General features: G+C 42.0%; 1 protein-coding gene across 1 annotated transcript in view; it reads right to left on the reverse strand.

The window, feature by feature from the left end:
• RTN1 (reticulon 1) overlaps positions 1-25,198 on the reverse strand; it is a 211,090-nt gene extending 185,892 nt beyond the window's left edge. The window contains exon 1 of the mRNA XM_087855977.1: positions 24,810-25,198. Within this exon, the coding sequence (XP_087712103.1) occupies positions 24,810-25,050 (241 nt within the window). The 5' untranslated portion in view covers positions 25,051-25,198. The remainder of the gene's footprint in view (positions 1-24,809) is intronic.
• Between the last annotated feature and the right edge of the window lie 605 nt (positions 25,199-25,803).

Here is a 25,803-nt window from a genome sequence, read left to right on the forward strand (position 1 = left end):
TCTACAAAAGACATGTTGTATAAGGATTTAGGTAGACAAAGATGAGGAATAGACAAAGATATACATGCAAATAATAAGCATAAGAAAGCAAGATGAGGTACACTAAAAAATAAGGAGTATTAGCATAGTTTTATAATTATTTGAGGAACAATTATCAGGAGGACATAACATTCATAAACGTGTATGCAACTAATAACACAGCTTCAATTATATGAAGCAAAGACTGAAAAAACTAAAGGGATAACTAGAAAATCCCACTATCATAATTGGAGACTTAAAAAAATCCCTCTTTCAGAAATGGTTAGAATAAGTAGACAAAAAATAGTAAGGATCTAAAACAGCCTTCCCGAGCTAGAGTTGTACAAAAAAACTTAAGCACTTAAGAAATGATTTGAAAAACTATTTTTGTTCAGGTTTTCCAAAGATGGCATATAACTAGCACCATTCCAGATCCTTACAATGGATGCATTAGATATTATGACTTCTCTGCAGAACCCCAATTACAAAGAGTTGATACAGAAGATGTGAAAAACATCATTTATTAACTTGACCTAATTGGCAATTATAGATGGAACATTTATACCTAAAAATGGCTTGGGGTGGTAGTTACACAGTTTTATACATTTTTGGAAACTCATCAACCTATACACTTAAAATAAGTGCATTTTATTATATGTAAATTACATCTTGATACATTTCAGTGGGGAAAAAAACCATAAGGAGATTCTATGACCCATCCACCAGAATGTCTGAAATGAAGGAGTCTGACAATAACAAGTAATGGTGAGAACGTGGAACAACTTCAACTTCCATATACTGTTGAAAGGAATACAAAGATACAACTACTTTGGAAAACTGTTCAGGAGCTTCTAGTAAAACTAAAAGAGGACTTCCCTATGCCTTTCCATTATACTTCTGGGCACATAATTAAGAGAGATGTTTCCATAGGTCCACAAAATAGTATGTTCAAGAATGTGCATAGCAGCTTTATTCACCATAGCCAAAAAATAAGGGCAGAACCCAAATGTTCATCAACAAGTAAATGGATAAACAAATGGATACAATACAAAAAATAACAAACTCTCAATACACATAATAACATTGAATGAATCTCAAAAGCATCTTATTAGGGGGAAAAAAAGCCAAACACATGAAAAGATGCTCAACATCACTTGTCATCAGGGAAATGCAAATCACAACCACAATGAGCTATCACCTCACACCTGTTAGAATTTCTAAAATAAAAAACACTAAGAAAACAACATGTGCTGGCCAGGATGTAGAGAAAAAGGAATCCTCTTGCACTGTTGGTGGGAATGCAAACTGGTGCAGCCACTGTGGAAACCAGTATGGAGGTTCCTCAAAAAGTTAAAAAGAGAATTGCCCTATGATCCAGCAATTGCACTACTGGGTATTTACCCCAAAAATACAAAAACACTAATTCAAAAGGAAACGTGCACCCATATGTTTATAGCAGCATTATTTACAATAGCCAAGATACGGAAGCAGCCCAAGTGTCCATTGATTAATAAATGGATAAAGAAGATGTGGTGTATACACACACACACACACACACACACACACACACACACACACTAGAATATTACTCAGGCATAAAAAGGAATGAAAGCTTGCCATTTGCAACAACATGGATGGAGCTAAAGAGTATCATGCTAAACAGAATTAGTCCGAGAAAGACAAATACTGTATGATCTCACTCACATGTGGAATTTAAGAAACAAAGCAAATGAGCAAAGGGAAAAAAGAGAGAGAGAAAAAGACAAACCAAGAAACGGACTCAACTACAGAGAACGAACTGATGGTGACCAGAGGGGAGGCGGGGGGGATGTGTGAAACAGGTGAAGGGGATTAAGGAGGGCACTTGTGATGAGCACTGGGTGATGTACGGAATTGCTGAATCACTGTATTGTACACCCGAAACTACTGTAACACTATGTTCGCTGGAATTAAAGAAGAGAAGGAAACAAAGTCAGATACAAGTTTCCCCTTCATATATGTTCAAAGACAGGTAGAACTATTACGTGGTAATAGAAGCCAGAATAACGGCTGCCTCTGGAAACGGAGGATTGACTGAAAGAAGTGGTACGAATGAGCCTTCCTAGATGATGGAAATGTTCTTTCTTGATCTGGGTGACGGTTACACGGATGTGCACCCACCTACCAGTACAAATGAGATTTGTTTACTATTCTATATGTAAATTGCATCTCAGTGTTTTTAAAAGATTAAATGGTATAATTAAGTTAAATCATGAAACCAGCCTGACGTGTGCATGATGTTTAATAGATTATACCTATTACTGTTATTCCTAACTTAAATACCTGCTACTAACATCTGCTCAGCAAGTGTAACTATACACACTTGGAAATGTAAGCTAAAACGAACTGAAAAAGGAAGGCACATGTGATTTAAGAAAGGAAATTGTTAAGGGCAATTTCACGAAAGTGTGACACTGAAAAAAATGCAAAAGTTATAGAGCCCATACCCTATAAATGGCTAGATGAACTTCATAAAATGTTCATAAATTACTTAGCCATTGGAGTTTTCAAAGTCTTCCACTTAGAAAGCAACAATTACAGCATAGTGCTTTTTTACAAACATTTTAAAGGCACTAGAAAAAAAGAGATTTATTTTAAGAAAATAAATGGGTTAAGATTTAGGTCAAAATCCCATAATGATTTGTGTTTGTCCTTAATTTGCTCCATGAAAAAAGCTGCTTTGAGAATCTCAACATCCTCTTGGGATGCCCTTACTCCCAGCCTCTCTGCAGGAATACGGGCTGGTTTAGCAATGGAGGACTGAGTCCTGTCTGGGCAAAAGAACAAGGAAAGCTTGTGGGCGTTCTCGAGGGCACAAGTACGCAGGTCTTATAAACACAACTTCTGGATGGGAGAGGGATAAAAAACAGTTTATAATAGTAGCCTTGTTAGTACATAAGAAGAAAAAGAAGAGTTTGTGATTATTATGTTAAAAAAAAAGTGCTTTAAGATGAAAAAATACAAAAGTAAAATAGGCAAGGTGCAGTAAGAAGCACATGACACCTTCTCAATAGGGAAGGACTAAATGGAGAGCCAGCAAATTTTAGGGCTTAGGCTTTTTTGCTTTTGTAAGTCTCCCCATAATCTCCTTCAGTTCTCCACCAGAGAAAACTAGCCATTCATTGATTTACATACGCTTTTGTTCAATAAATGTTTTGAACATCCTTTTGTGCCAAGCGTTGTTATGGGCCATAGAGATGTAACAGCGAGAATCAGACTTCAGGGAACATAAAGTTTTCAAACAAGAAAAATGAGCCAGGTATTCACAAGCGAGTTGCTATCACCAGGTTTCTGAATACAGAGTTGCTGATATGATCCTTACTTGCCTCACCACGTCAATCAGCAGATATTGTGACTAAGTGACGGTCAAAACCTCTATCCTTGGAGAAGGAACAACCCTGTTTTACCCTGTGAATGTGGAATGGGAAAGAAACTATGGAATAATAGGGTGGGATGAGGGGAACCTCTCGAGTTTTCAACTAGAGCAATCCATTGCTTCCATGAAGACCTGGGGGGTGGGGGGGCGGGGAAGGAGGAAAATCCCTACCCAGGGCCACAGTCTACCTCATGGCCAGATTCTTGTGATACAGAGGATCCTGGGCAACCCTTCTAGTATGTGATGCTTTGATTCACAATCTTTTTGAATAATGTACAGTGTATTCAGGGGTGTGAGTCACCCCATTAAGGCCTTCTTAATTTTCACTCTTCATATTTCCATTATCAAAACTGTAGAAACACATATCAGACCCAGAGCAGAACCCCATAAACTTTACTAACCATGACCATATTTCACACTTCCAGTTCTAGCTGATTTCAAATACACTGCAGCAATGTCTTAAAATATTCTCTAACCATGGTTCAGTCGTGCTCCCTGGTCAGCTCAGACTGACGATACAAGGCATTGGGAATAACAGCTCACCTGAGAAATAACAGTATTTAACACTGATTAAATGTTTATGGTAAGCCAGCCTCTGTTCTAAATGCGTTCACGGAGAATAACAAATTGAAGCCTCCCGACAACACTGTAAGGAAGGTTCTACTGATTTACAGATGAAGAAACTGAGACTCTCGAAGTTCAATCAACTGGCCCAACATTGCACAATTAGGAAATGGTAGCCCACAATTTGAACCGAAAGCAACTCCAGATACTATGCTCTCAGGAGACTGCTGGTTAGCTCCTGATCTGAACTGGGCAGCATCTGAAGGACCTGTCTGAGGATGACTAATGTGCTACTTTCCTACCCAGCCCACTGCTGCTTTAAAACCTTCCAAACGTTATTCTGACGATGAGTCAGTTACATGGGAGCCAACACAGAGAACCAATTAGAGGTTATAGGAAAACTATATTGTTTTCTCTTGCTGAAAAAGTAATGAGTCCTCCTAGAGTACTCAGATTCATAGACAGAAAATAGAATGGTGGTTGCCAGGGACTGGGGGTGGGGAGAGTGGGGAGCTACTGTTAAATGGATAGAGTGAGTTCTCGAGATGGATGGCAGTGATGGTTGCAATATCACGACACTGTACATTTTAAAATAGTTAAAATGATAAGTATTACATAATGTGCATTTTACCACAATTTAAAATGATATTTTAAAAAGATAATCATGGGGAAAAGTTAAATAAGTAATGAATCCTCCCGTTGCTTTAGTAAATGGGGGGCACCTGGGTGGCTCAGTTGGTTAAGCGGCTGACTTCGGCTCTAATCATGATCCCAGCGTCCTGGGATCGAGCCCCACATTGGGCTCTCTGCTCAATGGGGAGCCTGCTTTACCCTCTCCCTCTCCCCACCGCTCGTGCTCTCTCTCTCTCTCAAATAAATAAATAAAATCTTTTAAAAAATAATAATAAATTACCAAATGGGTTAATATATATTCAAGGATTTTTCTGATACATCTTATTAGAATTTGTCAAGCTTTATTTTGTTCTCGAAGACATAACAAGTTCAGTTAATATTTATGGATGCTAAACAAGGATATTATAAGGATGCAGTTGTGCAATCAACCCATATTCAATCAGAACTGGTTAGTGTTTCTCCATATCATAAATTGCTACTACAGTAAGACATACAACCAAAGTAAAATTTAATCACCTTATACATGAACTTGACATTGTAGATTCCCTGCATCAATTAAAAATTAAAAGGGCTTATAGTTTGCATTTTTTTGTATGGTGTTTATAAAAGCACTAGCTTTGTGATTCCTAATGGTTTCTCTACGTCTGTGTAATCAATACTGTGGACGACCATTACCTTAAAGATAAGTTCAGTGAAATATGATTTTAATATTAAGACATTACATTTGCAATGGAGTGCTATTATCTCTGAAAGTGTTTTACATTGATTCCCTCTTTCTGTATCTGCATTTCACTTAACAGCATCACCATGCACCCACGTGTTCAAGCAAGGACCAGAAATAATTTTTAAGTCTTTCTCATCTCCAATTTCTGTCCACTGTACTTCATGAAATCTCTCCATCCCAAACCCTCTTGCTATTCACTGCCACAGTTCTGGCCTCACCATGTCTCCTGGGACTGCCCTGGAAGCCCCCTAACGCACTTCCCACCCCCCCCACCTTCCATGTTTGCCAGAGTGCCTGCTTAACGCCAATCGGAAAGAGCTCCTATCTCGATGAGAAACCTCAAATGATTCTCCACGATCAAAAGAGAATAAAACTTGAAGTTCTTAGTGTGGCATCAAGTGTTTCACAGCCTGCTCCCTCTCCACCCTTCCCTCATCCCTCCCCTTTGCCATAGAACCACTTGTCCCTATCCCCTCGCACCAGCTTTACAAGTCAATTCATTTGTACTCACTGAACCCTCTCCCTAGGAAGTCTTCCCCCACCTTTTCCCAGCATGTGACATTCTTCTAGATCCAGAGAAAGAAGCAGTTCAGGCAGGTGCCACAGACAATTCTATAGAGCACATGCTAGAGGAGAAAAATTCCCTAAAGCCCAGCATTATACGTGCAGCACTATCGTAGATTAGGAACAGCAGTCGTTGGAACGATAAACATAGAGTTGATGAAGGCTCTTTATATAAAAATCTGAACTTGGAACAATTGCAAAAAACCTGAGAACTCTCTATAATAGCAACCTTGATGTCCGTATGCCATCAGTCAGGGGCGGGCCATTAAGGGTCATGAACCAGGTTGGGATACAAGAGAAGTCAGGGACATGGCAGCACAAGGAACCTGGAAGAAAGAATCAGGACCAGAACTTTGACATCTTTCATACCCCTCCTGGCTACAGGGTCACTGGTGCTTTTCTGAGGAAGGAGAAATAGAGTGACCCAATGGATAAATCCTGGCCCAGCTTTGCTTCTCTCCCTTCTCATTTTCACACATGGCAGACATCATTCATGAAGGCCAGCATTCTTTTCCATGGCATTCTGCTCATCTCAGCACCCACGTATGAGTTGGGGCATGCACACGTCCACACACACACACACACACACACACACACACACACACACGCATCTGCCACTTAGTTCTTGAGGTGCTCAGTCCTCATCCCAGAGCACCTACTCAGACACCTTTCTACCTAGTTTTCCTCAAATATTTCCAACCAAGCAAGCATCACAGAAAAGGAAGAGAAGTGTGTATCCCAAGGGCCTGTGAATGCAACCTAGATGCATGATGCAGGAAGTTTAAAGCCTCACATTTGTCAACTGCATGTGAATTTCCTCCCTAATGCATCCATTTATTTTGTAATAAAAACCAATGTTTTAAAAGGCTTACTACTGGAGAAAATTGACTTTGTCTAGTCTGGCTTTGAGTGCCCTTGGTACTTAGCCAGGTGTCTGCACACCTGCTTGTGATACACAGTCTGCCCAATTCTGAAAACCATACGTGCTCTCATAGACCCAGTCACTTTAAGGAGGCTGATTTTGCTGTGAACCGGGAATAATCCAGAGGCTTAAAGACAAATGGAAATAAAGAGCTCTGTACCCTTTCATCACTATTCTAGAAACCTAGAGTCTGAAAGACTCTAAAAAAAAGAGGATTCCTTTTTGAAAAAGCAAGAAGGGAGAAATGTGGTTTTAAATAAGGCTGTTCTTTCTGAATGGTCTTCCCCATGCCTTATCTTGCTAATTTCTCATCTTTTAAAAGTCAGTTTCAGAACGACTTGCAGCAAAAAGCTTTTTCCAACCTTCCTTTTCTGTTAAGATGCTTGACATGGCATTCTGTACATAACTTCTATCATAGTTCTCCACAATAAAATATAATTGTTGCCTTATTTATCTCTTTCATTAGACTATCAGTTTCTTGAGAAAGAGTTTTTTAAAAACACTCTTAAATTTTTAAAAACAACACTTAGCATAATACAAGGCATGTAAGTGTATAATAATGAATATTTAGTTCCCATCCTTCATCATGGCCCTCATGAGCACTACTTAATAAGATATTTTTGTCTACCAACAGCATTTTAAGGAACATAATGATTAATCAATGTTTCCATTTTACTAATCAAAGACATTTTTTCTGACCATGCCATAAAAATAACAAGTAGAAAATGTTTCTCAGTATTAAAATGACCTGTTCACTTAGACTGCTGGTGTTTAGGTTTGCTTTAACTAAAGATACAAAGCCCCAATATTAAAAATGTATGTGTCCATTTAAAGTCATTCACATGTGCATAACAAACCCCCGTTTTTATTGCAAAATCCTGGAATCCTGAGACAAAAGGAATACAAAGAAAATTTAAAGTAATCTAGTTCAACTTCCCACTTGAAAATAAGCCTCCTTGTAAACATCCCTGAAAAGAGATCATGCAGTCTCCTCTCGAACCTTCCATAGAGAGAATGCCCTACTTCATGCTACATTTACTTCTGAGCAGGTCTAGGTGCTGAACCCACAGACTGTTGTCACTTGAAGAGACAGCATCATACACAGGCAGGCCCGAGGAGAGCTGGAGGAAGCTGGCACAGATCGCCCAAGCTGGCAGTCAGGAAGCGGGCCCAGGACCTGAATTTATTCACAAATCCCATATGAAGACTTTTAGCCAGGCCATCTCTGCCGGGCCCAAACCTGTTTTCAAGCCCCATGTCTGTGGAGTCTCTTTTATCTCAAGTAAATGCCCAGATTTCAAAGGGCAAGAATTGAATTGAAAAGGCGGTAATGTCTTGCTACCCGCAAACTAGTGAAAGATTAACTCACCGTTGTTATTCCTATTATTAATAGAAAATGAGGATCTGACCTGTAATGGTCTGCACCTCAATGCCACATCTGCTTTCTGAAGGCTGAGCGGCCAGGTGAGCCGCCAGGTGCTAAGAAGGAACTGTTAATGACAACTGTGTCAAACTCATCTCGGTGCAAACTACTGCATTTTATTATGTAAATCCCCAGGATAACTGAACACCTTATCAAGGGCATCCACTCAATTAATTTAAAAACGTTAACAGAATTCATTTATCATCATTTTTAATCATAACTGCCAAGAATTTTTTTTTCTTTTTTAAGTTAGCACTCTAGAGTTTTTAAAGAAATTCAAAGTGGTAGGACATAGGACATTTTTTTGCTGATTATTCTTGTAACTCATATAAACAGGAGTAATAATTCACATTGTAATTGATCTAATAGTGGTCACATGAGTTATATGTAAAAGATCCAAGTCCTACTTCTAAATTCGAATTGTCATTGATTCTGTGAACACTGAAAGCTTATGAAAATGTGCTATGGCCCCAATATGGTATTAAGATCTTTTTACGTAAGCAAAGAACGAAATAAATCATCAAATGATGAAATTCTGACTGCTGTGTTCGATCCTCTGCTAGGGTTTATAGACTACTGGAGACTTGACACCCGTCTCGAGGGGCTTTCATCTAGACAAGGAGAAAAAAACATTCATGTACTTGATGCAGTATGAACGAGTACACATACTTAAACCATCATTAATGAAAGGATAGGGAGGACCCCAAATCCTTAGCTGGCTATTTCAGCAGACCCCCCCAAAAGAATGTGGTTTAAATAAACATTCCTGAAAATGCATATGTGTCACCAGCTACGACTTGAGCCCCAACATCTGGTCCCCTCTCCTAATCAGCCTTGTGGGATCTCACTGGAAGACTCCTGTTCTATGTCTAATTTCTGGCCCTGGCTGGAAGCAAATACAGGGACTTATGAAAATTAGTGGTCACGGCTGCTCAGATCAACCAAGTGACAGTGCAGTTTTCTGCTAGCTATTCAATAGGCCACTGATACGAAAGCTAACCTACGAAGATACAGAAAACGTGTGTCACACGCTGCCTGTGTCGCCCCATGAGCTAAATACATGTTAACTTTCACTTTGTTCTGTTTCCTCTCTTTTTCTTAACTACCCCATTTCTCAATCAAGGTATAGAATACATTTTTATACTTGAGCGTGGTAAAGGAAAACCAGTTAATTCTCTGAATTGCTTCCTAAACCACAGCACTTGTGAACCTCAGGGCTGGTTGTGCAGAGAAAAGTTTACAAATAATCCCTTATTTCTGAGAGAAAACTCTGAGCTAATTTTTTCTCCATTTAGATAAAGCTAATGTAAAGCCTTTGGAAAATCCCCAGATGGAAGAAGGAACACTTTGGCCCCCAGGCCTGATTCAGCCCACTACTTGATTTCATTCGGCCTGCAGGTGAGAAAGCTCTGAGCAGCCCAGCACAGAACACCCCAAGCTTCTACCCCTGAGCCCCAGGGACCTGCTGAGGTCACTCCACTTAGGAAAAGTCTCTAAACAATAAAAAAGATGCAAATTATAATTTCAGAGGAAAGTAAGGCCAAGAACCCCAATTCTAGAATTTAGGAAAGCTTTGCTACCTAACTCTCTTTTCCTCTTTTTTTTACAAATCCATATATATATTCCCCCGCCTTTCCTCCCCATTAGTCTACTTGTGTCCGTTCCAAGGGTCAAGCTTCCTTCCTCCATCACCATCCCCCTCCTTCTCCCCCTCCTTCTCCACACCTCATCAGAGATGTGGCTTTGGCCTTTCTCGGAGTTGACATTTGTAAAATAAGGATCACTAGATAAACGACATCAGTGCTTCATCCATTCTAAAGCACTTAAGGAAGGTTAGTGATTATTATGCAAATGAAAAAAATTAATAGGGAATTAAAAACAATAATAAGAATGGCAAACATTTATAAGGTCCTCACTAAGTGTCAAGCATTACAAATATTTCATTGACCCCTCAAATCACTCACTATACAAGGTTGGCACTAAGAATTGTGCAAAGAAGATGAGATGGTAAGTTTTTTCTCTTGCAAACACTGTTTTTATATATTTTTTGAAGATTTATTACTTGAGAGTGCACAGACATGCAGGGTGGGGGAGGGGCAGAGGGTGAGGAGAGAGAAAGAATCTCAAGCAGATTCCCTACTGAGCCCAGAGACCGGCTTGATCCCACAACCCTGAGATCATGACCTGAGCCTAAATCAAGAGTCAGACGCTTAACTGAGACACCCAGGTGCCCCTGTTTTTATAATTTTTTTTAAAGATTTTATTTATTTATTTGACAGAGAGAGACAGCCAACGAGAGAGGAAACACAAGCACGGGGAGTGGGAGAGGAAGAAGCAGGCTCCTAGCAGAGGGGTCTGATGTGGGGCTCGATCCCAGAACGCCAGGATCACGCCCTGAGCCGAAGGCAGACGCTTAACAACTGCACCACCCAGGCGCCCCCCTGTTTTTATAATTTTAAAACAAGGCTCTGGAATTAAATATTTCCATATGACTAAGGAAATCAACTGAATTAAGTTCCATTTAACTCATACACAGTCCTCTGCTGATTTCTTTTTTCCCCCGGCGAGCCAGGGCCCTTCATAGAAGAAAATGAGTTCTAGGCTCTTGTTTTCAACCTATGTGTCAATTATCCCTTTTATGAACTGAAAACTGACACTTCACAAGATTCATTATACAAGGTGGCATTTCAATATCAAATCAATATCTAGAAGACATTTTCACACAAACGATCACAGGGGAAACCAATCATTACTTCTTAAGTGACACAGTTAAAGGTTGACCTTGATGTCCCCAGTCTGACAGAATGGCAGAGCTTTTTTGTTAACAAATTGGTGGAGATTTCATTTAGGAACCAATGTTCCTGGAAGTTATTATAATGGTTAAATAAGTAGTGAGCACAAAGCAGAGTACTATACCTAAAAAGAAAAAAAAAAGGTAACACAAATGGCCTGACAGCCCACCACAAACTGTTTCCTACTCCTAACACACGTTTACCTTCAAGACAGGATATTTCTGGGGCTTGTTTCTCTAGAAAGTACATTTCCTCTCTTTAAAACAAATTTTTAAAAACTGTTCCACATTTATAGAAACAAAACGGATTCTTCTGAGACTTCTGATATGCAAACATCCAAATTATAAGCTACCAGGCCTTTAAAAGATTATGCAATTTCTAGGAAAAGGTACTAGGTGTTTGTTCTTTTTCACATTTCTGGTGAAATAAAATAGAAAGACTTTAACACTGTGGATTTGATTAAAAAAATAAACTCATTCAAGTTCAATTCTGAAAATGCAAACATGCTGGGTTGCAATTTACCCTTGTGTTATCAATAACAAAAGGTTTGATAAACAAATAATAGTAGGGGCCACTCCAATATTTCCTAGATTATAGTGCTTAGGGGCCACAGGCTGGCTGGAGGCAGAGCCAGGTGACTTATTTTGAAGCTGCCCTCGAGCAGGAATCACCCTGATTTTACTTTGATGATGTATTCAGACACAAATTAAAGTAGTACAGAATTTTTAAAAATCCTATGCACACTTTACATAAAACTGAGAAAACATCACTGTCCACATCAGAGAGTATCTGTTTGTTTGTTTGCTTATTTACTGTAGCATTAGGTGGCTGGTGGGCATAGCAGGGGGAGAAGTAACATCTTCTCTTACCCCTTCCCCCAAACATCTCCTGATCATAACAGTAAAGGGATGTTGCCTTAAGTAACAACTGGTTCCAAAACCTTTAGCAATGACGAAAGTGTACACAGAAGTTACAGCACCCACAAAAGCAGCAGATGAACAAATGATACCTCACTTATCTGGAGACTGAAGATTTACCTAGAGCTACCATCTAGCTGTCCCCACAGAGGCTGTGACTTGCTACTGGCCACTGGACGAGCGGAGACTGGAATCTGGCATGGCGTCTCCAAGTCCACACTCTCTCCCACTTCGTCATAGCCGGTTTAGAAAGAGCATGGCTTGGTAACCCTTCGAGAGACACAAATGCAGTTCTAGCATATTCTTGAAACTAACGGAACAGCATTTACGGAATACAGACCTTTTCCTCAATACAGACTGTTCTTCCTCATAATCTGGCTACATTGTTATTCTACTGCATTTATTTTTATATTCTGGTTTTGCATTTAGGTGCCACCTACTCATACCTAGTATATACCTTGTACACACACACATCTAGAGAGTGCTTACTAAATATTTGTTGAATAAGTGAACGGATGATTCACTGAGATTTTACTGAATTGTAAAACTAGTGCCCTTGTATAAACAGTGATCTCTAAGAGGTTATCCAGAATTATCAATTTCTAAGAGTTGTAAAGTTATTTAATTCCTCCATCCATAAAAGGCTTCTGAAAAAATCCCAGAATTGGTGTGCAAACTGGTGTTTATAAAATGCATTTTCCTGGGCAGAAATCACAAAGCTCTCATCAGACTCTATGGGGGGGGTCTATGAACCTGAAAAGATAAAAAATTACTAACCCAATGTATCCCCTCTATTGTATCCCCTCTATTGTATAAATGACCAGAACAGCTACGCTTACATACCTCCGTGACAAGAAACTCATCACCATATGGGGCAGTCCTGGCTACTTTCATATTTCATAGCGTAACTTCCGATTGACCACAACTCCATCCTCCAGAGTCACACAGAATGTATCCAGTGCCTGTGCCACTGGACTGTTCTTCATGTATTTTTAGAGAGCTGTCATAACCCATCCTATCTTCCCTTATGCAGGCTGCAAATCCTCAGTTCTTTCAGAGTCAAGGTTTCTGCTACCCTCTGCACCATCTCCATTCCGGCACTCTCAGTGCACTCAGGACGCCACCTAGCCACATGGGTGGCCACCACCTCCCCAGCACCCCCCCACCCCCATTCTGGCCGAAACTGCATACCTCTGCTAAACAGAGACCAATCATCACCTTGGGGACAGCTGGTTGACCCCACTGACTTGGGGTTAACTTCTAGTTAACTAAGACTCCTCTATTTTTTTCTTTATATGTGTCGCAGTTTCCCCATGACCCTCCCGTCCTGATTTTTAGTCATTAGTTTGAGGATCCCATTGCAACATTTTACGACTGTCCCATCAAACCTCCACTTTTAAATGCAACTGTTTCTTTCAGTGAGGTTCCTATGGACTCTCAAGTTCTATCAATCCACATTTTAGCTACCTTCCCCCTCACCTAGCCTCTCTCTTTCACTCTAGTTCAGATAGGCTTTCATACAGGGTGATGCCTTATGAGCATGCAACTTGTACTAGAGAGGTCATAAAATAGATGTTGCATGAGAAAAGCCCAAAACAGGCAAGGGTGGGCTAATTAAGAGCACAGACTCTAGAGCCAAATCTCATGGCTGCCACTTACTAGTGCATGACTTGAGGCAAGACACTTAACCTCTATCTCCACTTACTCGTCTGTAAAATGGGATAGATAACTACACCTGCTTCACTGAGTAGTTGTAACAGTGAAATGTAAGGAGCCCAGAACACATTGTAGGTGCTACATAAGTGCTTGTTAAATAAATACTTTAGCTAATATGTGCATATATTTAGTTACCTAAGTATGAGAGGGTCAGAAACTAGTGGGTACTGTAAACGCAGAAAACAGCTCAAGGACTTAAAATAGTGCTCTTGGGTTCTTCTCCCTACAGCCCACATCTAGACCAACACAGCTTAGACTTGATCTACTTAGCAAAGCCGAGGCACACACCTCTCAGTCTGTTTCCACTGTGGTCTGTCTGTTCACATGAACACCCAGGGAACATTGGAGAAAGGGAACGAGGCCCGGTAAACATGCCTGAGCTACGGAGCTGGAAGGGTTTCATTATTCATTCACTTTTATTTTCAGTCTATTTTCTCTCTGTTGTTCAGATTGGTCATTTCTGTCGTTTATCTGCAAGTTGACCCGTTCCTCCCTCTATCCCTTCCATTGTACTGTTCAGCTCACCCATTGAATTGTTGTGTTTTTTTCTCTTCTAAGTCTTTCAGCGATTGTATTTGTCAGTTCTAAAATTTCCCTTTGGTTCTTCATTATATCTTCTATTTTTTTCACTGAAACTTTCTATTTCCTCACTGGGACTTTCCATTTTATTACTTGTTTGAAGTGTGTTCATAATTGCTTATGGAAGCATTCTTGCGATGGCTGCTTTAAAATTCTCGTCAGGTAATTCCAACATCTGTGTCATCTTGGTCTTGAATAGCCCTTGTCATTTACATTCAGATCTTCCTGGGGTTTGGTATGACAAGTGATTTTCAATTACAATCTGGACATTTGGGGTGTTTCGTTATGAGATTACAGATCTTACGTAATGCCACACTAACAGGGAAGAAGAGTGCCCCCTTATTACCCCCGGGGCAGGGAGGGGGGTGGAGTTTAGGTTCTCCACTGAGTCTCATTACCAGTGAGCAGTGTTAAAACGCCTGCCTCTCCACTCAGCTTCCTCTGACACCACACTAGCTGGAAGGCTTATTAGGTCCGAAGCCTTGCCATACTGGGTGGAAGTCCAGGCTTCCCACATGGTGTCCACTGGCACTAGGATTGTGGTGGGGGAGTTGTTGGGGTGCCTCTTACAGCTTCACAGGGGTTGAAGTCTAGGCTCCCTGCTTGGCTTTTGCTGGTGGGATAGGGATTGGGGCCAGCAGTTTATTTTGTGGTGTTTGGCTGGAGCAGAGAAGTTAGTGTCAAAAAGTTCTCAGCCTTGCTAGGCTGCTCCTTTCCTGGTCATCTGGCTGGAGAGAACAGGCTTTCTTGTAGGTGCTTTTTGTCTGTGTGCATTGGCCCTTCCCAGTTGCTGGCTTCTACCATACCCAGTCTGAACTAGATGAGGGGAAAAGAAAACCCAGAGAACTCACTGTACGTCCTTTCTCAGGTCCCAAGTTCCCTAGTAAGTCTGCCTTCTTCTCTCCACCTTTCAGAGTCTTTTTATGTTTATTTTATATACAATGTTCAGGCATTTTGGCTATACTTAGCAGGAGGATAAAGAAAAGTGTCTTGGCTCCATCTTTCCAGAGGCATTAGTCTATTTATAAACGACTTTAACGTACAGAGCTGTAAGACTATCCGGCAGATACCCAAGAGCCCACAGGACCAGTTGATTTAGTCTTGCAGGGGGGGTGGGGGGTGGGGATAGGTAGTGGCAGGAGCTGACTTTCACTGTCAAACCCTCTTTGGTGACAGAAGCAGCCTCTTCCAGACCAACTCCCACGTATACCTACAACAGCTTCCTACATTCATTGCCCTTCCGGCTGCTGTCTGCACTCACTCCAGCTGGCCCCCATGGGCGCACCTCAGCCCTGCTCCAGTCACTGACCACTCATTAGGACCTGAGGAATGAGGCAGGTCCCCACTCCAACTGCACTCCCCGGAGCCAAAATGTCTTCCAAAGCGCTTCACCAGAATGGACTTCTCCCCGCCCCCATTCTTCCCTGCTCTCCTGCCACTCCCTGCTGAGATTTGGCTGAGGTCCAGGTAAGCACAGCAAGCATTTTCTATTAAAAAGCCTAAGACTAAAGTAGCATGACTTTTTCTCCATCTTTGTTCTCCTAGACCGTTCTTCTGCATCTGACAGTGTGCTGACCAGGCTTCCTATTAATAGCACCTTCCAGATAATTAGTTATTTGCAATTTGCATTTACTTCCCCATGTTACTTCATTTTATCTTCATGATACACATCCTTAAGATAGCCAGGACAATAGTATCAGGCCCATTTTATATATGAAGAAACTGAGACGTAAAGCAGATTTGCCCACATTGACATTATATTAGGTGCCAAAGCCAAGACAAGGTAAACCTCTCAGGGGCAGCTAGGTGGCTCAGTGGGTTAAGGGTCCAACTCTTGATTTTGACTCAGGTCTTGATCTCAGGGTCCTGAGACTGAACACCATATTGGACTCCCCGCTCAGTGGGTAGTCTGTTTGTCTCCCTCTCCCCCTGCTCATGTGCTCTCTCTCTGAAAAAAATTAATAAATCTTTAAAAAAAGAAATGTGCTTTCTCAGTCAGAGCTCATTCTCTACCATGCCGTCTTGGCTTCCATGATACTCTAATAATAAGAGTAATTGCCATTTGAGCTGCTCCCCTACTTGTGTGCATTCTCTCTCCCTCTCAAATAAATAAATAAAATCTTAAAAAAACCCAGTAATTACCATTTGATTGCCAGACCCTCTACAAGACCCAGTACCATATATACTACTATGGAATCTGAGGCTCAGGGAAGTTCAAAAACTTGCCTAATGCCACTCAGCTAGTAAGAGGCAAGGAGCCCGTGCTCCGTTCTTGGCCCTTTGGTCTTCCCACACAACATACTCTCTTTCAAAAATCTAATTTATTCTATGACTTCTCTTGTAACCTTCTAAATCTATATCAACAATCCTGCTTTCAACTCTAAAATCCATTCCTTTATCTTCAGTGCCAAGGGGAGATTTCCAGTCAAGGGGCTTATCATCCTTTCAAGCCCCACATGACTAAAAATGAATCCGTGATCTTCCTTCTTTAACCAGTTCCCCCTCCCTACCTCCCTAGAACATCAACATCCTCCCAGCCACAGGACACGGAACTTTAGAGTTGACTTACTCCTTTCCTCACACCCTATATCTTGTCAGTCACAAAGTGCTATTAAATATTACCAGGAAGCTGCTCATCCTTTTTTCCTCTTTCTTCCCATGGCTATTTATTCAAGGCCCTGATGCTGCCAGTGGGTCAGCCTTCCCCACTAAGTTCATCCTCTATGCCACCGTCTGACCAATCCTCCTTACCACAGTTTTATAATATTACCTCCCCCACCCATAAACCTGCAAAGGTCCCAGAATCCATACACAAGGAGTCTAGAGTCCCGTGAGTAGCTTTCAAGCCCCCCAGAATCTGTCTCCCCTCACCCAGCCGGACAGGTTAAACCAGCCTAGTCACTGGTCATCCCCAAGTCATCACCCATGTTTCTCCCCTCACCCAAACTGTCTTTCAGGTCACTTCTGCTCATTCCTGTTCTGTCTATCCTTTAGGTGTGTCACACTCCACCTCCTTCAAAAGACCAGGAACTCTGGGACCCATAAAACCACGGAATGTGCGTAGCACTTAGCGCTTGTACCATCCGTCTAAGCAGCAGGCTGTATTCTGATTTACTGACCTTTGTTTTGTGTGAGTTAGTCTAACCTCCCAACTAGACAGTAAGCTCAGAAGAACGGGGAAAGGGGACATAGCTCATGTCCTCAATTCCCCACAGCTCCTAGCAAAATACCAAGCATATGGGGGAGAGTCAATACATTGGTGCTTCCTGAAGTTTTAATATGCATCTGGCAGGCTTGTTTCCCTAGTCTGAAGTCTGTGGATTACCTCATGTGATCCTGAAGCAGACAGTCTACAGACCACATTTTCAGAAGTCCTAATTTTTCAGGATCAGTTGCAAAATTCATGCCAAAGATAGACGTGACATTGGTTTTTATTCTTATGCTCAGCAACTAGATCAGCCGTAACTTGAACACACACAATTCTTTGTTATTCAAGAGTTGTTTTTTGAAAATGCATAAAGATTTGCTAAGCCTAAAACAAAATTCTAGGTCTAGGTATTTTTTAAAGATATGATATATTCAACAAGTTCCCCACATTCAAGAAGCAAGAATTTTGGTCTATAACTGTTTTTTTTTTTTTAAAGATTTTATTTATTTTTTTGACAGAGATAGAAACAGCCAGCGAGAGAGGGAACACAAGCAGGAGGAGCGGGAGAGGAAGAAGCAGGCTCACAGCGGAGGAGCCTGATGTGGGGCTCGATCCCATAACGCCGGGATCACGCCCTGAGCCGAAGGCAGGCGCTTAACCGCTGTGCCACCCAGGCGCCCCTATAACTGGTTTTATAATAATCTCATGCAGGAGATGAATTAGAAAATCCATTTGGGGATCGGACATGGAAGTTAGAATGCAGAACTGTTCTAGCTAGAAAGGTAATTCATTAGGAAACCCAGGAAACATAGTTTTTACAATGAATAATCTCACATAAATGTACAAGGAGTGAAGAAGAGGACTACGGACAGAGTCAAATGATGCTTTTAGCACTACGGAATTATTTAATGAATTCCCCAAACATTTAGAATATGTTGAATATCTATGGAATTAGATATGTTAGCCAAAAATGAAAAAGATAGTTCAGGAAAAAGAATAAATAAAAGAGATACTTGCAAACAACGTGCTTCACATTTAGGTTAATGACCCCAAACTGGATAAAACTGTGTAGTTCTTAAGCCAGTATGTTACATTAAGGAGTGTTTCTCGACAAGGGAGAACTAGAGAATTTCAAGGAAGCCACAATTTTGTGGAGAGTGCATTTTAGGTAGTCAATTTGGAGTTAACTATGGGTTTTGCGACGGACTCTTTCTGGTTTCATTAGGATGCTGTTCGCTTTTAAGAAATAGGTCCATGTTAACAACCACAACTTTAAGTTAGGCACATTGTTTTCTTTTAGGAAAGTATAAAGATCTTGGTATAACTAATAACTTCCTTTCAAAGTTTCCTCCAATAAACAACAACCTCATTTTTGCTTGAATATCAGTAACTGACAGGCAACCTATCTCTTTTCCAGGTAGTTCTAGTTAGTAGAACTTTCTCCTTCACTAAGTAGGAATCTGCTTCTCCAATTTGCCCACCCTCCCAATTCTGCCCTGTGAAATCGTCTGGGTCACATCTCTGATTCAGAGAAGTGCTTCCGGTATTCGAATTTAACATTGAAATCTCCATTCATTCTTCTTTCTTGTGACAAAAAAATTAATTTCTTCAGCCATTTCTCAAATGGCATTTTTTCTAGAAGCCTCACCAGTCTGGTCACCCTTCTCTCAACATTCTGTAGTTCATGAATGTCTCTCACAGCATGGTATCCACTGTTTAGTACAAGGCTCCAAATCTGCCTAGAACAAAATCTAGAGGAATTATTACCTCATATAATGTGTACCCAAGACTTTCTATTAATACTATCTAAAATTACATAAGAGATTTTAGTAATTTCACCATACCACTAGCTCATATTCAGCTAATTACAACCCTCAAAGTTCCCATCCCCCACAATGCACTATTTTAAGTTGCATCTCCTACGTTCTGTACATATTAAATAGTTTGCAGAACCTACAGTCAGGACTTCACATTAATCATTTCACAGGACACTGTTCTTCTCTCCCCCTCAAGAAACCCTTAGCTTTGAAGCCCAGGTCACTACGTCTTTTCCTAAAGATATCAGCACCAAGTTCACGTCTCTCTCCGATCTCTGCCATTGTTCTTCATGATTTCAGTAACCATACAGGGCAGGATTTTACTCCTGCCCTTGCCATTCTTCTGGACTCCACTCCTCCAATGACCTTGTCTTCCACTCCAACCCGGTCTCCTACTCAATAACTGTGCTCCCTCCTTAATCTCTGTCGCAAACACCCACTCTGGAAGCACCACCTCTTATCCTTTCAGTTCCCTTATCCAGGAATCCCCGTCCCATCTGTTCTTCCACCCTACCAGCACATATGAACCATTTATATCATCTTCTCACTGAGCATCAGCCCCCTCTTGTCCTCCTTCCCTCCCCCCCAGATTCCATAACCCATCAGTATCCTCACTGCCTTACACACAATTCACGTCCATGGCCCCTCTCTTCCTGTCATGCTCACTGAAAAGCAAAAACAAAACCAATTCAACCATCCACTGACTCCAAACCAGTGCTCAGGCAGCTGAACATGGTTGAAAAAAAGACAGCGTATACAGTAACTGGTCTCACGTCAAGCTCATGACCACAAACTCCAAGTGAGCCCTAGGACTGCTCAGAATTCCCAGTTTCCACTAATCCTTTCGTTCTGCCGTTCTAGAAACAATTTTCTACTTTCTCCCCTCCTCTCAAACTTCCAACTCTACTCCTGCTTTCACTCTGCTCTTGACCTTGTTTCCTAGTTCATGGAAAATAGAAACAGTTGGAAAAGAACCTCTAGCTGTTCTCGGCCCCACCCCTGTGCCCCACTCATCTGTCTTTGCTCCAGTTCTATCCACAAGCTGTCCTTCGGTCCATCTAACATCAGCCCTCCACCATGCCCTGGGTCCATTCCCCTCACCTACTCAGTTACAGGAAATGCACTCTCTCCCCTACACTCGCCATCTTTCCATCCCAAGTGAATCATTTATATCACTTTACAAATATGCCTTAAAATCCCCAGAATAAGAAAATAAATAAAATGCTCTCTTCTTTTGATCCCAATCCCATAGACTGACAGATACCTAGATAGATTTTCTTTTCCCACAGCTGCATAGTCTGAGCAAGTTGTGCTCATGTTTGTTTATCCCGTGGTGACCTCCGAAAACTAACTCATGCCCTTGTGCCTGTGGGGTTAGATTATTATAATGCCCTTCTAGTCAAGCTTCCAGTGATGACTTGGGAATAAGGAAATTGAAAAATGACACCAAAGGAACTGTTTCATTAAACTAAATACTAATGTGAAACAGAAAGATGCACCTATTTCAGGAAACCACGACCTGTGTTTAGCACAGACACTTCCAAAAAGGAGGCATTCATTGAATGTTTACTAAACTGAATTGAACCGCAATGGTTTCTCACTTTACAGATAATAAAACCCTTCTGGAACCCGTGCTATTCAGGATACAATATAATGAGCAAAAAAATCCACAACTTGTCTCCAAACCTGCAGAATTGGAAGTAAATGAACACCCTAGGAAAGAGACGAGGCAAGAAGGCCTATGGTAGATCTGAGGGGCAACGACCAGGATGGGTTTCCAGGAAGAGTGAGTACATGAAGAGGAAGTGATGCTGGAAGCCTCGATAAAATTTATTATCCATGTATTTTTAGGGTATGTAAGTGTTTCTAAATTTTAATTCACCCTAACTTGAATTCCCTATATGAAAGGACATATACCATACTTTCTGCCAGAAATGTTATTGATTGTAACCAGAGGCTATGTCCGAGAAATAAATTACATTAGGAACTCTTTTATTCTTCTTATATGTTCTGTAAAATATTGTAAGAGTAAGTGTAATGTTCCTTCTCATTTCCACATTAACTGTAGCTTTCTCAAAAGATGAAAGAAAAAAGAAAATTGAAATTTACACCTTCTGAAGGGGATTACTGGGAATGACTCCAAATAAAAAAACTGTACACACATCTATCAAACACACCCACAAGTTAAGAGATTCAATCCAGCCTCCATGTGAATTTTAGAAGATGTCAGTGATATTTACAGTACAACTTATTATACTAAACAATGAACACAGGATATATAAATATTCTGAAGTTATTTAAATCATGAGAGATAATTTATAGCTTTTCCAATAGCGTATCACATTCAGCATTTGAAAAATACGAATTTATGAGCACTGTGGTCCAAATAAAATAAAAATCTCTCTCACTCTCACCAATCATCTAGAAATTTAAGTCAAATTATCTATAAGTCAATATTACAGAAGCAAATCATATTTATTTCTCTGGACCATTCACCATTCTGTTCATTTTGCCTTCATGCATAAAGCAGTCAATGAGTTAATTTCCAAAGCAACCATGAGTTAACTTCTCACCACTGCATTTTGTTCAAATGTTCTATTTTAAATTATTCCTTTAAACAAAGGGCCCTTCTTCTATCCTTGTGTTATTGTATGCTCCCTTTGAATAGTTTCCAGGGATAAAATAACTGATCGTGAAAAAACAAAACAGTTGCTCTTACCACCCTTTGTATAAAGTTATTAGATGATGGTGCTGATTCATGATGTAACAACTCTAACATGTTGTAGCCTACACAGGGTGTATTAAATGTTCCCTTGGCAATAGACATCATTTTGCATGCCCATTATCAATTTTCGACATGAAAAATTGTAGCTTTAAAAGAAAGTGTTACTTTTTATTAAAAACATTTCCACTCCACAAAAGGGACAGGAGCAATGAGAATACCTGAAAATATAGCACAGTTTTAATGATGTTTAAACATATATTCATTGCAGGACATTATTAAGAAATAGTTTTGGAAATGTTTCTTTAGGAACTTTAATTACCATCAATGTATAAAAATAAATAACAGAATTTCTGTCCAGATGGCATGACTAGTGCTGTTTTTCAGAAAAAAAAAAAAAAAAGCTTTTAAAATATCAATATCTGTCTTACACTTTATAATCCTATCTGAAAAAGAAACAAAATCTGTTTATAGGGCATCACGCTCAAAGTCTAAGTTACTTCTTAGTTTGAGTCCCAAAGAGCACCATTCTTTTTTTAAAAAGTAGATCAGTGTGTTTAATAGGCTCCCTCTGGATTTTGTCTCTGATAAAGTTACAGATGCACCTACTGACGTTGCTTATAGCAAAAAAAAAAAAAAAAAAAAAAAAAAAAAAAAAACCTGTCGCAATAACAGACAAGGAAGATGGCCCAGATTTTGTTTGGATTTTCAAGACCTAGCTACTTATTTAGATATCATTTCCAGCATCTAGGTCTCTTATACCAGCCTCTCCAGTATAAGAAATATGAAACATGTACATTTAAAACATTAAACAATCAACAACTATATGAGACATTCCTTCAAGCAGCAATAATAAACTAAAAACATTCTATATAAATATGCAAAATATGTGCTCCTTTCCCATCCCTTCATCCCCTTCCCATCCAAACTCAGCATCATCATGTTCATTTTATTAGTGTATTTGTTGTCTAGAACAGGAAACCCCCAACATATTCAAAAAAGTAAAATATTTCTATAATTTTCTATAAAAAAAAGCCAATAATGTTAAAATTGCAAATGGCTACTTTATGACAGGAGTTGTTCTAAACATTTTATACATAGCAACTCATTTTAATGTATAGTGTGTTACTGAACACAGGGCACTAGCTTCCTTTCCCAGGTTCCCCTAACTTTGGTGACACTAGTGGGAGGTGGGAAATATTTATAAAGAAATAATTTACTTTGATGATGGTGGGTAAAGGTTCTGAACTATGAGCTACAAAGAATAGTAATGGAAAACCAACAAAAGTACCTCCCTTTGTCTTTTATCTTTTTCCATCTTCCTTTGCCATTACAAGGAGTTTTGTTTTCATTCAGATGAAGAAGTTGAAAGAGAAGCTAGGCAGCCTTTCTTAGTCTTAAAACCTTTCCACCCCCACACCCTCATATAATAATTAATATATGACAAATGGGGTTTTCTTCCTTGCAGTTTTCTTCTTTTCTTTCTTTCTTTCTTTCTTTCTTTCTTTCTTTCTTTCTTTCTTTTTTTTCTGATCATGGTCCCCAATTTTTCCCTTCCCATCAGTGTTGATATGTTTTAATTATCGCATTCCCCAAACATTTTTTCCTCAGCTCAAATCTTTTGTACTAGACCAGAGTTAAGACTACCTAACGCACTCCACATGACCCTTAAGTGAGGCGGTGGCTTAAGAAAGGGATTTCCCTAAATCAGCTGCCAAGAACACGCAAGCAGTCCCACCCCCTTTCCCTCTTCCGGAAGCACCCACCACCCCATATCCTCGAGGACTACATATCCAAATCTACACAACTCCCATTCCACTACAACAAAGCTTTTTCAGAGAACAACACTGCACGGCCCCCTCTAACCCCCTGCCTGGAAACACAGGGCTACCCAGGCCGGCAGCCCCTCCCCAAAGCTTCGCCTCCCGCATCCTTTGGTCGGGATGCTCCAAGGCCCTGGTCCCAGCTGGGCACCCGCGCGCTCCGGCTCGAAAGGGGGAGTCAGGCTAAGGGTGACCGAACCCAAGGCAATTTCCAAATACCCAGCGGGTCCAGATTGCCGGTAAACTGTGCCTCGTTCGCTCACCACCACCACTACTCAAGCCCTCACACCGCAGCCAGGCCGGCCGCTCTTACGGGTTCCAAGTTTCAATGCTCCCTGCAAGACGGGGACATCTGGGCAGTTCCGGGCAGGGACAGTCGCAACTCCTAACCCTCTTGCAAAGCTGCCCCTCCTAAATGAGACATACACACCTTGGGATTTCTGTTTTCTGCGGCAGGGAGGGGGAGGTGGAGAACGGCAGGGGAACTGGGAGGGAGTAGGGTGTGGCGATTTGTGGAGGGAAGGGGTAAGGAACACTTCCAGCCACATCTCTGCCCCGGACCCAGTCGGATCTAGCGGCAGCCGGCCTGCCCGTCGCTTTGTTGTCAGCGTCCCCTGTAGCCGGCGCGCACGCCGAGTGCAAACACGCCCCAAAAAATCATCGCAACTGGCCAAGCGGGCCCTACAGCCTCCAACCTCTTGGCGGAAGGAAAAAACTTGTACGCGGGCGCGCCAGCAGCCACGATGCTGCGGTTCGCCTCCGAGGACAATTTTTAAAGCCGAGATAACAATGATAATGAAATAAAATGAATCGATAGTATTTTGTCTTCTTCCGAGCCTTTGGGGTAAAAAATTCCTGTTTTCTAACAGTCCGCCAATATTTACAGTCGCCCGTGGCGAAGCGGGCTGAGGTTGGTGCTCAAGGTAGAGAGCGCGAGCGAGGTGCAGAGCCGAGATGTGGAGAAGGGGACCGGCTGAGGGACCCGGTCCCCGACGCCATTTGCGGGGCAGCGGCGCCCGCCGCCCGCCTTACCTGTGGATGCAGTTCCCATGGCAACGGGCGGCGGCCGGGCGGGGCCCGAGTCCAGTTCCCGCGGCGCCGCTTCTCCTGCCCCGGCGCCCAGCCCCCGGCCGGGCTCCCCCGCCTGCGGCGCCGGCTTGGCCCCTGTCGGCGTCACCGCTTCGTTCTCCCCCTCCCCCCGGTCCCCGAACCACTGGGACCCGGAGCCTGTCAGCGGCAGCAGCTCGTCTTGGGGATCCGGCGGCGTGGCCATGGCTGGCGGTCCCCCCGGCGCGACGACGGCGGTTTGGCGGGGCCGAGGTGCGGTGCCTGGGCGGCCGGGCGCTCCCTGCTGCTGCCCCCGCCTGGACTCGGGGCTTGGGGAGGCTACGGTGTCAGCGCCGCTGCCGCTGCTGCAACTCCGGCCGAGCTGCTGGCTGCCGCTCTCCCCGCTTCAGCTCCTCCTCCTCCCCCTCCTCTTCCTCCCGGCCCCGCCGCGGCTGCTGCTTGCGCTCCTCCTCCTACTCCAGCCGCCGCCGCCGCCGCCGCTCCGCTACTCCCAAGCCTGTTATTACGCAGGTGAAAATGGCCTGCTTCGTCCTAGTCTCCCTCGGCCCACATCAGCCCCCGGCCTGCTAGTGGCAGGCCCCGATTAGGGGATGGGCCAAATCCACTTGAATCTTCCTCTCTTTGGGGTAAGAATCTAAGGAGATGATGAGCAGGTAGAAGCAGTCAGCAGCTGAAGCGTGACGGATGAGGCGAGCCGCCCTTCCAACTCCTAAAGTTGAGCCCGGACTGGTGTCTCGGGACTCAGGGAAAAGGAAGGAAGCTTAAAGACCTTAAGGCCAGGATTCTGAAAGAGACCAATATCAGCTCTGGAGGGGACGTGGGTCTGCGCGGGGAAGGGTGAAGAGGAGAAAGGGAGCTACAACCCCGAGGTTAGATGCTGCGTCCTTAAAAACTGTTGTTTCCAGAACAGGGCTGAAAATAGTGGAGTACAGGAAAGAACTACAAGGAGAGCCTCTGA

This window comes from Ursus americanus, chromosome 26 (genome assembly GCF_024610735.1).
Source record: "Ursus americanus isolate L20-20 chromosome 26, mUrsAme1.1.p, whole genome shotgun sequence".
NCBI lineage: Eukaryota > Metazoa > Chordata > Mammalia > Carnivora > Ursidae > Ursus > Ursus americanus.